Source organism: Crinia signifera, chromosome 11 (genome assembly GCF_055691185.1).
Source record: "Crinia signifera chromosome 11, ASM5569118v1, whole genome shotgun sequence".
NCBI classification, from domain to species: domain Eukaryota; kingdom Metazoa; phylum Chordata; class Amphibia; order Anura; family Myobatrachidae; genus Crinia; species Crinia signifera.
Window position 1 is genome coordinate 114,906,549 of NC_139227.1, and position 13,850 is coordinate 114,920,398.

At 45.0% G+C, this 13,850-nt stretch overlaps 1 protein-coding gene across 1 annotated transcript in view; it reads left to right on the forward strand.

The window, feature by feature from the left end:
- Positions 1-13,850, forward strand: part of SPON1 (spondin 1) — a 243,708-nt gene that overhangs the window by 109,324 nt on the left and 120,534 nt on the right. The window contains exon 6 of the mRNA XM_083164316.1: positions 9,323-9,471. Coding sequence (XP_083020442.1) covers positions 9,323-9,471 — 149 coding nt within the window. The remainder of the gene's footprint in view (positions 1-9,322; positions 9,472-13,850) is intronic.

Below are 13,850 nucleotides of genomic sequence, written 5' to 3' on the forward strand. Positions count from 1 at the left end.
TAATTATTCATTTGTTTTTGTTATTTTATGGCACAATGGGCTGCATTGCCTCCATTAATATGTTATGTAGCTGCTCAGGGCTGACGATCCTCGTGTGTTCAGTTTTCGGTTAAAAAGGTCTTAGTGTGCACATGATATTTAGGAGCGTATTCAATCTTGGATGAGTTTTTGACCAGGAGAAAAAAGATAGCAAAGATTCGCCCATTTTTAAGTACATTTTTGCCCATTTCGCTTTTTTTTTTTTGCCGGATCGGAATGGGTGATAACGGCTACAAAAATCTGCCGCGAATTCTACAAAACCACGTTAATTTGCGGCAGTTTCACAGATTTCCTTGGTTTTCGCTGATGCAAGATTTTTAACCCGGTATAAAAATCGGCACGGGGAGTGAATAGGGGGAGTCGAATTCGCTCTTCTCTCAGCTATCAGAACCCCAAAGTTCCCATTCCCAGGACCCCTTTGTTCTCATGGACACCTGTAGTCCCACCCAAGATGCACCTGACCGGCCAGCCAGTTGAGGATGTAAAGTGGTCTGTGTTAAGGTGACCACAGGAGAACTGCAGAAGTGTGTCTTTACTCATGGTAAACACTCTGAACAATGTCTGCAGAGACACTTCCTGTATGTAGAAATGTATAACAATGATGTAACTTCCTCCCATACTTATACAGCAGACATCTAAGGAGGTGACTTATTTATTCAGCTGTGTGGGCAACTGGGTTCTTTTGGACCAACTCCAGGATGTTTGCCCTGGATCAACAAGCAGCTACTGGAACCAGCCAGGTGTCCAAGACTTTGTGAAAGCTGCATATGTGTGCACTGATTGATTTGTCATACAATAATTCCAAAAACATGTTTCTGATATGCAACTCCAATCATTACATTTTATTTTTCCTTGAAATATTCTGAAAGGAATACGGTCATTCTGCGCACTGCATGGACAGAATGTATATTTGTATTAGTACAAGTGAAAACTTTTGTTTCCCATCCTGCGCCAAGTCAAACCGCATTGTGTTGTGATAAAGCGTCTGGTGTTTTTATTGAAGGACCATTTATTGGTCCCAGATTGGAGGCACAGTATGATCCGTTTTCGTTCTCTGTTTGTTCTGTTCTGTCATCTGAGCACCAGAGCCAGCTAAGGGTTTTCTCCTGAGTCCTGACCAGACGGGAGATTTGTTATGGCTTTGCTGATTCCGATGTAGATTCATTTCACCGGAGTCAATGAAGTGGCTACGTAAGCTCCTGGTTTGCAGTAGACCGTTTTCCCGAAGGCTTGTTCCGCTGTGAAAAGTTCTAACCTAATTTAAAATCTAAGGCATAAATCTGCACGCTTGTTAGGATTGATTGTCTCTGCTAAGTTGGGAGGTGGACAAGCCACCTGACTTGAGGCATGGGTTGTGAATAACTTGTGTTGGCTTAGTTTATTTTGCTGTCCTATTGGGCATGTTCCTGACGGCTGGCTGGTGATGTGCTTTGATAGCAGCTGGGCTTCAGTGCGCTCGGCCAATGATAATTAGTGCCGGCTGTAGGTCGCGTGTTTCAGTGTGCAGCAACCAGCTGGGAGCCAAGCTCTCAGTGACAGCCTTGGGGTTCAGTCTTGGTTCCAGATGACATCATCCAAGTGAACGCACTGTAGAGCTTGATGTGTAAGGGCAGGCTACAACAGCAATGCAAGGAAATCCTGGCACATCATATTGTTCAGGGTTTCTTCTCAGTGCAACGTGTAACCGCATGGGAGATCTGTGTCTGATTTCCCCTGCCTGTCCGCAGATATACTGTAGATCTACTATAGCAGTGATTGAGAACCTTCGGCCCTCCAGCTGTTGTTGAACTACACATTCCAGCATGCACTGCAACAGTTTTAGCATGGCCAAATAGCAAAACTGTTGCAGGGGATTCTGAGATTTTATATAGTGTGGCGAACACAGCGAGCCACCGACCCTGAAGCGTGGTGAGCGCAGCAAGCCCCGCGAGGGGATGCGTCTACCTGTGAAGTTATGCGCGTCCCCTCGCATGGCTCGCTACACTCGCCACACTGTATAGAATCAACTCCACGCCGACGTGGATTGTGGGGGTATGAAAAGGTCGGAGGACACGTACCGCCACCCCTCGCGGGCTGGCGTCAATAGTGGGGTGGCGTTAATAATGGAGGGCCATTTCACCCATAACGGGGGTTTGCTATTAAAATGGGGGGTTTGGGGGCTGTTTACATTGAAATCAATGTAAAATTGGGTCTCAGGGACCATTTTACCTTGATTCCAATGTAAAAATCGCGTTGATCGCGTCGATCGCATCGCATGCGATTTAGTTGGCATGCGATGCGATCAACGCGATTTTTCGACCCGATCAATACAATCAAAATCGCGGGCGCCGTGCTAGGAAATAAGTACAGGTTGAGTATCCCGTATCCGAATATCCGTTATCCGAATTATTCCGAAAACCATACATTCCAGAAAGTGACAAAATTATTATTTTTTTTTACTAAAAACTTACTGGGGACATCTGTAACAGCACTACTGTATATGTACTACTGGGCACTATATATGTACAAGAAAATGATTGCTTGGCATTCAAATTCAATATCTGAGATAGTACACAAACTTTGTTTCATGTTTTGAAACCTTGGTTTTTTTGAACAAATAACATTTATTTGTGTGTATTCCATGTGTTTGATGTGTTTATACAGCATAAATGCAGGATACTTCAAAATACATCACTGAAATATTAAACTATTCCGAAATACGGAATAATCCGTTATCCAAAATTCTCCTGGTTCCGAGCATTTTGGATACGGGATACTCAACCTGTACCTAAAATATTTATTATACTAAAACACACTGGCCAGTGATATTAACAGCACAAAACATATATAAAAGTACACAATTGGAAAAAAAATTATATATATATATATAGATCCAGAAGACCGGCACTCCAGCAATGTAGCAGCGGTGCAGGTGCCTTTCCAAAGAAGAAATGAATATGTCCAAAAGGTCTTGATAAAAGTGATAAGATCACTGAAACGTTGACTACACACCTTGTGTCGCCCATTCATTATTGGAAGCAGAGTGCCACCCGCCATTTGGACATATATATATATATATATATATATATATATATATATATATATATATATATAATTGCTTAAAAAGAAAATAAATATATTATTCCTTACTTCATTAGTGACCTGGTAGGGTTAATCCTATGTGATTAATAGAGTTAGTCCTGTAGGGTTAATGCAATTAAATTTGTTGGGTATAAAGGTGGTTATTTCAACCTTGATTCAGTGTTAGTAGTAATTCCAACAGAGTTTATCCACTAATGAAGAGTCAAGGCAAACGCTCTCTATCCTCTTGTCTGGCTAGCCAAATTTTTTTTTTTTAAACGGGAGAATTCTCCCAGTACCTGCCTTATTGTTGGTCACCCAAATTCAATAAGTTTGTAGCTCTTATTGGTGGTACAAACTCTGGATATCAGGGCTTCTGTGTGGAGCTGTGAAGGAAGCACCCTGGGTCGACCAGTTTCTGGGGGGTGGTGATGTTAGCAGGTAGGGGGGAACCCGTGTGATCCACAGAAAGATGGACGCTCAGCAAGGTATATAATAAGATATGACGCGTTTCTCTGCCTCCCTGGGGTCTCAGCGACTTCCTCAGATAGTGAGCTTTATTGGATTTATACGGATTTAAATCGGAATCAGTCCTAAAAAGCAAAATCAACAAATGCTATCAGTGTCCACCATTCACTTTCCACAATCTCCTCTGCAAAACAAGGTTAAACTTAACAAAGTATTGTGACGATTATGGGTAGCCATACTGGTTCCTCCTGTTTGACATCGTTATGCCATGTCACTTCCTCTTGGCTTCCAACGTGTGTGACTCGTGAATGAGCATCACGTTACTCACATGTGGACTGCAGCTTATATTCAAGCAGTGCCGTAACTCCCGGAGGCAGTTGGGGAATAGAATGACCTAGTTCATAACATTTTGCCGGTGGCTTCATAGCTTAATTAGAGAAACTTGTTTGTCATCCAGCCACCCTGAGGCTGTGTTGAGGGAAGTTCTTAATGTGATACCAAGATGGTTGTGTTGATGTGACCGTTTCTATTACCACTAAAAACCCCTATGTATCTTGTGCTACTGTGCCATCTGGGCAGCCTGGAGAGCTGCATGCAGTTATCTGTACGTAGTCTTCCCGTCACATCTCCGAAGGCAAAGTCTACATTCCACTCCACAAACATCATTACTGCATTAGATATCAGGGGCTATGACTTAGAGATGTACGTATTACCGATATTCACACAGCTGAGCAAATAAAAGCAATATATGCAGGTATCACAGTTGCACTGCGCACGCGCCAAGGTATCTTAGCAATGCTGCGAGCAGTGTTTGACAGTCGGCAACCATGGGGGAGGTAACAGGGAGCGGTGACAAAAATGCAGCCGTGTCACCATCTCTTATGCAGAAAACATGGCACCTGCACCTCAATTCCCATGGCCAATTCTACGTGACCATAGTATTTCTCAGGAAGTCGATTATTGAAGGATCTTTGTCGGACGTATGTGTACACATATACTGACCTTTGCAAGGTGGCTGGTGGGCATCTCAATCCACTTACAGTTGGCGGCAGCCTCAGCATATTTGGTATGTGGACACTGCTTTGGGTCAACAGGCAGAAGGACGATACATTAACGGGACATTAACCCTTTGAGCGCCAAGGGAATATGTGAAAATAAGTGTGAACATTGCCATGCAAACCTTTTTATTAAAGGACACAATAGGTGCTAGCAATGTCCATTCGGTGTCGGCGTTGGAAGCGGAGCCGGTGCAATCCCATCTTCCATTGTTATTGCGTTAGTGAAACAAAGCATTCTGCTGTTGCTAAGAGGTTTGGAATAACAGCGCTGAGCATGTGATTAGCTGAATGTTGTTTATCATTGAAACCTTTATGAATTGTTATTGCTGCTGCACATGTACCTATCTAGTAGTGTGCGAGGCTGATAATCACTGGGGGACGGCTATGCCCTTTGTTCTGAGCTTCTGTTCTATTGTACTCAAAAGAACATATGTTTGTTAATTAGAATTCCATCTGAGACAAAGCAGCAATGCAGTTGCTCATCCAATTGGCAACTTTGGTTACCAGGCCAGCTCCGACCTTTTGGATGCCCTAGGCAATATTCTGGCTGCTGCGCCCCCCCGGATGGAGGTGAGTTGAGGTGCAGAGACTGGAGCTGGCAGGAGCGGGCAGGGGGGTCCGTGCCTGCGGCACTGTGTATTAAGCTGGCGGCGGTGGGGTCCCTGCAGTGATTAGGAAATAACTAGCGCTACCCGCCAGGAAGCGGCGCGGGAATTACTGCTGGGTTTGAAAACACTTGCCGCACGCTGATTGGCTGAGATTCAGCCAATCAGCGTGTGGGCCAGTGTTTTCAAAATCAGAAGCACCTTCTAGAAGATAATAGATATTATCTGATTGGTTGCCTATAGCAACTTACCATCTTCCATAGAACTTCCATCTTAGTAAATAAACCCCACAGAGTGCAAGTTGGACCTAGGGAAATCCCAAACTTTAATACCCTTCCGTACACGCAGTGCGATTCTGACTAGCTTTCAATTCGATTGTGTTATATAATCAAAATCGAATCGAAAAAGAATTGACATCGAATGGTTTTCAGCCACATTCAAAACCGATTCGATCCCAATGTGCGGCACCGCTGCATCGAAATCTATTAGAAAAATAGTCTGTGCAGACAAAACTATTTAGTACAGATCTGTACTACAGTATATAGTCTAAATCGAATGTTACACTGCACCATGCGATTTGATCCCAAACGAATCGGTATTGAATAGAAAATGAATAACACAATGTGTACGGGGTTTAAATCTGTATTTGTTTTTTTACTGCTATTTGTTTACTCTTATTTTACTGTTGTTGCGGGTTGCCGGCATCGGCTGGCAGGGAGGAAGAGATGGTGCGCGGGTGGGGGCCATGCTGCATTGAGTACCATTAAGTACAGTTAGCCAAAGTCGGATTGCCAATATCGGATAGTCAAATTCGTATTGTCAAATGGGCATTAGCCTGAATCGCACTGTGTAAACGCACCATTACTTTAATATATTTTACATTTTTATTTTACAGTTCTAGCTTATGTCTTACACAAAGGAAGACCTTGAAGAGGGGCTGTACAGATTACCGGGGCTCTTGTATTACCAGCACTGCTGTTGACATTATTGGGTTTGGGTGTCTTTTTCTTTCATTCTGTAAAGTGGTTATTTGTGTGACCCTAGATTCCACGTGTCCTGTTAGCTACACTGTAACATTTAATGGGGCAAGAACATATATGTATGAGTCAACTATTCCTGGGAAGCGCTGAATAATATTACAGAACTATACAAATAAACAATAATAATATACATTATACTCTGTGTACATGAACTTTGGGATACTGAGTTCCTCATTGCTATATGCTTTCTACACTTGATTATAATGTACTGTATATTCTATTTTATATACTGGCCAGTAAATAGTAACTTACAATAGTAATCATACAGTATTCAGGGTTGTACTGGTCCACAGAGGCACAGGAGAAGTCCCCGGTTGGCCCCACCCCTTTATCTATTGTCTGGTACCAGACTATGCACTAGAGTCCTGTGGTCTCTAATGAGTGGCCCACTCAGGACCCCACAACGGTCATGCTTTCCAGGTTACCCATTAGTGCGCGGTGTATCACTTACTGTCACGTTTTAAAAATCCACAGGTGACCTGGGAAACAGGCACTGCTTGGTGTCCTGAGGACAGAGTTTGAGAACCTGTGGTCTAATTTATGGTTCTGCATCTCTAATATCAGACTTGTATTCCTGTCTATTACTCTAAGTGCAGGACCGACTTTCAGTAGCGGATCTATAATGGGTGCAGAGTCAGACAGGCCCACACCGCACACCTTGCAGCCATACAGTACAGTATATAGGCACATTCCTTGCAACCAGATATGGAAAAGTTGCCTGTTAATTTCTCTTAATGACATGTTATATTGGGTCAGTCCCTGATATAAGGAATGATGCAATTTAATGTAGTTGTGGCATATAATCAGAGCATGTTTTCGTCCACCATTGTTGCTGGCACAAAAAGGGGCCAGACTGACTACTGTCTCTTACCTCCTGTTACGAGATGTATCCAACTCTTACCAACTAGCGGCCAGTAAACAATGATGCACTTAATAGATGTCACATACTGCACTGAACATGGGTATACTATAAAGTTGCACAAATATGTATCATTCTGCCAATCAGATGTTACCTTTTTCTAAATTTTAACAAAAAAAAATATTACTCCAATTTGATTGGTTGCACTCATCTGCCTTTGCAATGCACCTACTGTAGTTTTTGTTGTTTTAGAACAATATAGACCGTTTTACTACTTTTCAAACAGCAAAATGAACATTTCCGTCTCATTGCGACGGCCGGGACACAGCAGCCGTTGAGTCTGCTTCGGACCCGTTCATTAGGGACGAATTTGTCCCCGTCCCCGATGTTTGAGGTTTGGAGATCATTCTGGTTCCCAAAATGCCGTTAAACGCCACCCATGCAAACGCTGCGCGCACGAACGCCACCTCCCCCCCTCACTTGCCGAATATCCCTGCATGCATGCGTATGGATGTTTAGCATAATCATCAATTTGCAGTTTGCGTGCGGTGAACAAATCAGTTGCTGGTCGCTGATGATCAAATTATTTCTAGAGTGCACACATATCTAAGACACTCTCCGGTGTCTTAGATCTGGGTGCTCCCTGTACGGGAAGACAGCGGGCAGGTGACATCCGCTGACATCAGCTGCACGTCCCCCCGAACCCGCGTCATTGCCGAATTACCATGGGAACACCAAGCGGCTTCATAGGAACGCCCAATAAAATGCTGGGCGTTGCCATGGGTGCAGCACCTCACCACCACTCCACGCCCCCCGCCTGCACTGTCCCGTGCAAACAGATCGGCGACTAAGCAATGCATGGTGTCCGTTCCCCCAGAGCCCCTGCACATGCGCAGATGGAAAACATTACTCCCCCGTACGATTAATTTGGGGGGTTCGCGCAGCGGGGGAGCATGCGTTTGGTTGGGCGGCATTTACCTGCGATTACATGCAGCCTGCTGATCTGGTCTGAATCAGGCCCTTTGTGTTGCATATCTTCTTCATTACCTGTGTACATGGGGGTTATTTTGGTTGATTCGCAAGGCTGCAGCCTTACAAGTCCACCAAACCCCGCCTCGCGAATGGTGGTACGCCGAACATCGGACCCCTTGCGAACGAAGAAGTCCGAGCAAACGGACCAGAATAAGGGCCCATATTTCAGAAATGCCCCTTTCTGCTTTAAAAACTGTTCATCCCTCAATGCGCCGTCGCTCTTTCTGCATCATTAGCTGTTATAATGGAGCAGTCCTATCAGCTAGAAAGGCCGGTGCTCCCCTACGCAGCATCTCCAGAATCTAACTGCTCTAGACTCTAATTCATAATGACAAGAAAAGCAGGTTAATCTCTTCATATTTAGCCTGGAGCCTATCACCAGCTGACTGGTACTCGAAATATTTTCCATTTTTATGTAAGTAACGAAGTAGATCATAGAATGTCATTTGTGTGTTAAATCACTTGTAATGCTGGAAGAGTTTATTAATGGGAGAGACGATCACGGCCCAGCCGCGGTAGCATCTGTACAGACGGCTCTTATGTTGTGCCAGGTTAAGGAAATTAATGTTGCCGCAGATGGGTTGAAGCCATCAGAAGATAGAAGATGGGGATTTGGCTTTCTGTAGAAGACAAGGGAAATAAGCTGGGCATGACTAGAGATACTCAAACTTGTTTATAAAGAAATTAGCAATTTGGGGGTCATGTATTGCAGACAGTGGGGGTGGTGGGGGAAAAATGGGGAAGGTCCACAGTCAAAAGGTCGACTTAGGGTTTTTAAAAAAAAATTTTTTTTGGAACCAACATGCTTCCTAACGTATATCACATGGACTAAGCATTGAGATACAGGGGGAAATTTACTAAGATGGGAGTTGTATTTCAGATGCGATGTTGCTATGGGAAACCAATCAGCTACCATCTATTATTTTCTAGAAGGTGCTAAATAAATAAGTAGATTCTGATTGGTTGGCCGTCCCATCTAACATACAACATCCCATCTTAGTAAATTTCCTCCACAGTGTTTTGATTTTATATTTGCGAATTAAGTTTTCTAAGTTACAGATATGAATGGTATGGTTACGTTCTAATATATTGCAAACAAATGAAACCTCAAATGTTATCTCATAGCTGCAACCTAAAACCCTCTGTTTACCTTATCCGCAGGGAGGGCCAATCACTGGTCTGCAATCATCGGAGGGTCGCACTCTAAGGAATATGTTCTCTGGGAGTATGGAGGATTAGCCAGCGATGGGGTGAAGCAAGTAGCAGAGTTGGGTTCTCCAGTCAAAATGGAAGAAGAGATACGACAAAAGGTAAGAAATATACATTCAATGAAATAAACAGCTACATACTGTACTCTGCTATCTACAAATTTTTGTTCATGATTTTAAAGCCTCCGCCGAAATGACAGAACTTGGCGTAGTCGCCGGGAAGGACTCAGAGCAGCATGGCAAACATTGCTGGCAACGGGATACGGTTACTAGGTCGGACCCTATCTAGGTCTTCCTGCATTGGGTTGACCACTGAAGGTTGACATGACAGGTCGACTCATGGAATAGGTTGCCATGGCTAAGATCAACGGGGTTGGAAGGTCTAGACAAGCATTAGGTCGGCAGTGGGAAGTGAAAAGGGCGACATGAGTTTTTCATTCTCTTGTGAGCCGACATGTGCCGACAGAAGGTATTTCATGGCCTACCATCCAGTATGGCTTGGAGGGAGAACAGAATAGTGTGCTGAGCGCAGCGATCCATGCCAGGGGACACGATACACGGTGTACATATTGACTGTGTTGACATTCGGGACAAAACAAGACCTTTTCACTGTCGACCTTCCCATTGTCGACCTAATGCTTGTGTCAACCTACCATTAGGATAGCAACATAGAGTAAGAACTATTGAATCTTTTTCCAGTCCAGATGTCATCTTGAGACCCTGTAATCAGCTCTTCTGTAATGCTCTCTAGACGCTGCCTGGATCACTAATGTTCTCCTCTCACTCGCGGAACCCTCCCTTCGGCTTTTTCCCATCTTAACCATCACTATAAAACTGTTTGTTTGTACCTGAAGGCAGCGATTATCTATATATGGAAGCTCCCCGTAATAGACTGAGCTCTAAGTGATTTGGAATCTGCGAAGAACAACACCAGAATACCACCTGCTTCGCTTCTGTAATTGGTGTTTTTAGTGAGAACAAAAATCAATGTCTGGATGTAAAGAAGTTTTGCGCAGTGTCCCACTTAGGGGCATGCAGTGGCGCGATGCGTCTGTGCGACTAAAAGGTTTCCTTTTATCTACTGTATCTCTTTAGTGCCAGGGCTGTATGGTATGGCTTAGCCCAGTGGTTCCCAAACTGTGTGCCTAGGCACCCTGGGGTGCCTCAGGACACTTGCAGGGATGCCTTGGGTTGGTGGACCAAGATCAATTCATATTATTTATGGTCAATGTAAAAGGCAAAACCAGTGCTGGTGGCTGCCAATCATAATATATGTGGACAAACAGAAGCAAATCCTGTCCCTCACCAGATAACGGTGACATATAAACACAATGCACTTCATTTAATATTTTTTTTTCTGAATTTCTCGATAAGAATCATTTGGCCTCGGGGTGCCTTGAAAATATTTTGATGCTCTAGGGTGCCGTGATTCAAAAAAGTTTGGGAACCACTGGCTTAGCCTGAATAACATGTACCACTGAACCACCTTCAGTAATGCTCTCGTACAAAGCTGCAGCCCTCGGACCAACCTCTTATTGAAATTCTAAGCCGCGGTTCTGAAAAGCTGTTGTACTATGAGGTTTTATCTACAACACAAAGCATTGACAGGTGTATTGTGCTCAACAAAGCGCTTAGCTTCCTATTGACTTGCATTCAATCAGTGTATGGATATGAATGTGTCATACGGTCGCTTGGTCTCATAAGTTACCTTTAAATCAAAGTTGGGGGCCGATTCAGGATCGCTTGTAGCGATCTGCGCTTGAGCAAACCCTGACAGTTACACACTCGCCAGGCTGTTCTCTGCGGGGAAGGAGGGCCGTGGGCGGACGGGGGGTGAGAAAACAGGGCTCGTCCATGGGAGCGCATAGGCATCCCCTATCGGTACGTGGGTGGGCTGATGCCTGCCGGGGCAGGAAGCTGATGTCGCAGGACATCCACCGTCCTCCCCGTTTTCGTCCTAGCACTCGTAAATAGAAGTAAACCATCAAATGATTACTCCTGCTAGCTGAGGCATGCGAGGGGATGTGTTCTTGTTCTTCCCCTTGCATCACTGGCGTAACTATAGCTCCGCAGACCCCGTGGTGGCTTGGAGGCGCTGGGCAAGTTTGGGTGCCGTGGGGTTTGCAGAAGCTATTTTTACGGCCGCCACCGCAACTGGTGCTGCTGTGCCGGGACCAGTAGATCCTCCTGTCTGCTGCAGTCCCGGCACTCCTCCTGATAGAAAGTCAATTGCAAAATGGCCGCCCCCTCACAGCAGATGGTTATTAAGGATACTAGAGGAGGCGGCGACCTAAATAACGGTCTGCTGTAAGGCAGCGGCCATTTTGCATGTGACTTTCTATCAGGAGGAGCGCCGGGACAGCAGACAGGAGGATCCGGGAATGGACCGGGTGGCCGAAGATAGTAAGTGGTGAGTGAACAGAGGGGGAGCGCTGAAATTGTAGTGGCGGGGGAGGGGGCGCTGAAATTTAAGTTACGCCACTGCCTTGCATGGTACAGATGGGATTCGGCGGCTGAGGGGGGCAAGTATTTGATCAGGCGGCATCTCAGGGGTTCGGTAAGCTGCAAAGTTCACAGCTTACCGAGGCAACCTGAATTAGGGCCTTTATGCGATGATGCAGCCAGGCTAATATCCTAAGGGATGTAGTTAATATGCCAACAGTTGGGATCACGGTGGACAGGTTGCCGATGCCAAGATCCCGACATTACCACCAACCGGAAACCCGGTTCACAGGTTCTCATCTTCCTCGTGGGGGGCCACAACCCCTATAGAGGGGCAAAAGAACCTAGTGGCCAGCTAAGCAAGCCACCGTGTCTACAGCATAGCAAGCACAGCGAGCTCATAAGGGGCCACGTTGTGCATCCTACAGTAGCTGCCTCCATTCCGGCGGCTGGGTTCCTGACAGCTGGGAAATCATACTGAACTTATCCCTAATATTCAAATCAAGCAATATCATTCAATGATCACTCCAGCCAATAAAGGAATAAACATCATGGATTACAATAGGACCTACAGCATCTATCTAGAACTGCGGCATGTAGCAAAATTTGGGGAGGGCGAAGCATTTTTCTGATGAAGGCATGCTGGTGGGTCATCTATCAACCGCCACAGTCAAGTTGTATTTTTTTTGTCCAATAAGGCCACAAGCTTTGTGCGTGCAAGTCGTAATCGGGAGATGGGAGTTGCGCCCCAATCAGGGGACTGGTGATAGGGGTATTGGGATGACGCAAGCCACAATGTCATACTGTAGGGGTAGAGAGCTGCACTAATGATGCAAGTTGCAAGTATACAATGGTGGAGACAAGTTGGGAGGTGGTTGTACAAGCCATAAGTGGGGAAGGTGGGAGCGACTTGCCAGCACTGATGGCTTCAGTGAATGTTGGACTGCAGGAGAGATCCCTCTTGATAGTCCAATGATGAGAGATCAGAGGAAGCATGTCCTGAGCTCTGATTGGACGAGCTCTGCACACGTACTCCTCTGATACCTGTGCTCTGCTGCTAGGGTTTGAGTCATTAGGTGTCCTGACAGGTACATAGTGATATCAAATTTTACACCAAAGTCAACACCATGTGACAGTGGCTGGCAGCAGACCCATCGATCATGGGTGCATGAAAGCGAATTTTACTGCAGATTATCGGGGACAGTGATCCTGCAGAGCGAGGGTATAATGTGCATAATGGGCACTACTGTGCGGCATAATGGGAATAAGGGGCATAAAGTTTATAAGAGGTACTTCTGTTTGATATAAGGTATGTAAAGGGTACTACTGTGTGGCATGAGATTATCAATATTTATTTATTGTATACAGGACACTACTGTGTGGCATAACATTATTATTTATTGTATAAAGGGTAATACTCTGAGGTGAACAGTGAATAAGGAAATAAGGTGTTAAACTGTTTGTCTTAAGTTGAACTGCAGTACTATTGTGTGGCCATGCCCCTTCCTCGTAATACAACAACTGATTTTTTTTTGGGGTGCGCTGTCAATACTTAACATGGGGGGAGGACACCTGGCAAAGGACACCAAAATATCTAGTTCCGGCTTTTCCTGCTTCGATGTGTTATTTTTACCTCTCTGGAGTCCCATAGAGATGCTGCGTAAATCACCAGGAAAATAGGGTGGGTGCAAGTTAGCATAGCGCTGTAGATGGGGCCCACATAGAGACTACATACAGGCCCCTGGCTTCTCTTAAGGCGCACAACTCTAGTGCGATTTGGGCACTTTTCAGCAGAATGAACCGAGAAATTATGTGTAAAGTGGTGTATCGCCACCAATTCTGATCTGATCTGAGCCATGGCTGCAACAAGTTAATTTTGGATCCAGTGACGTTGCACAGATTACATTGTATGCCAAATGAATATATGTATCGGGATGCAGTCAATATGCTGGCGAGCGGAATCCCGACGGACGAAATATCAACGCCGGAATCTTGACTGCCGCAATACCAGTACTTTGTCCCTCTATGGGGAGGGAGAA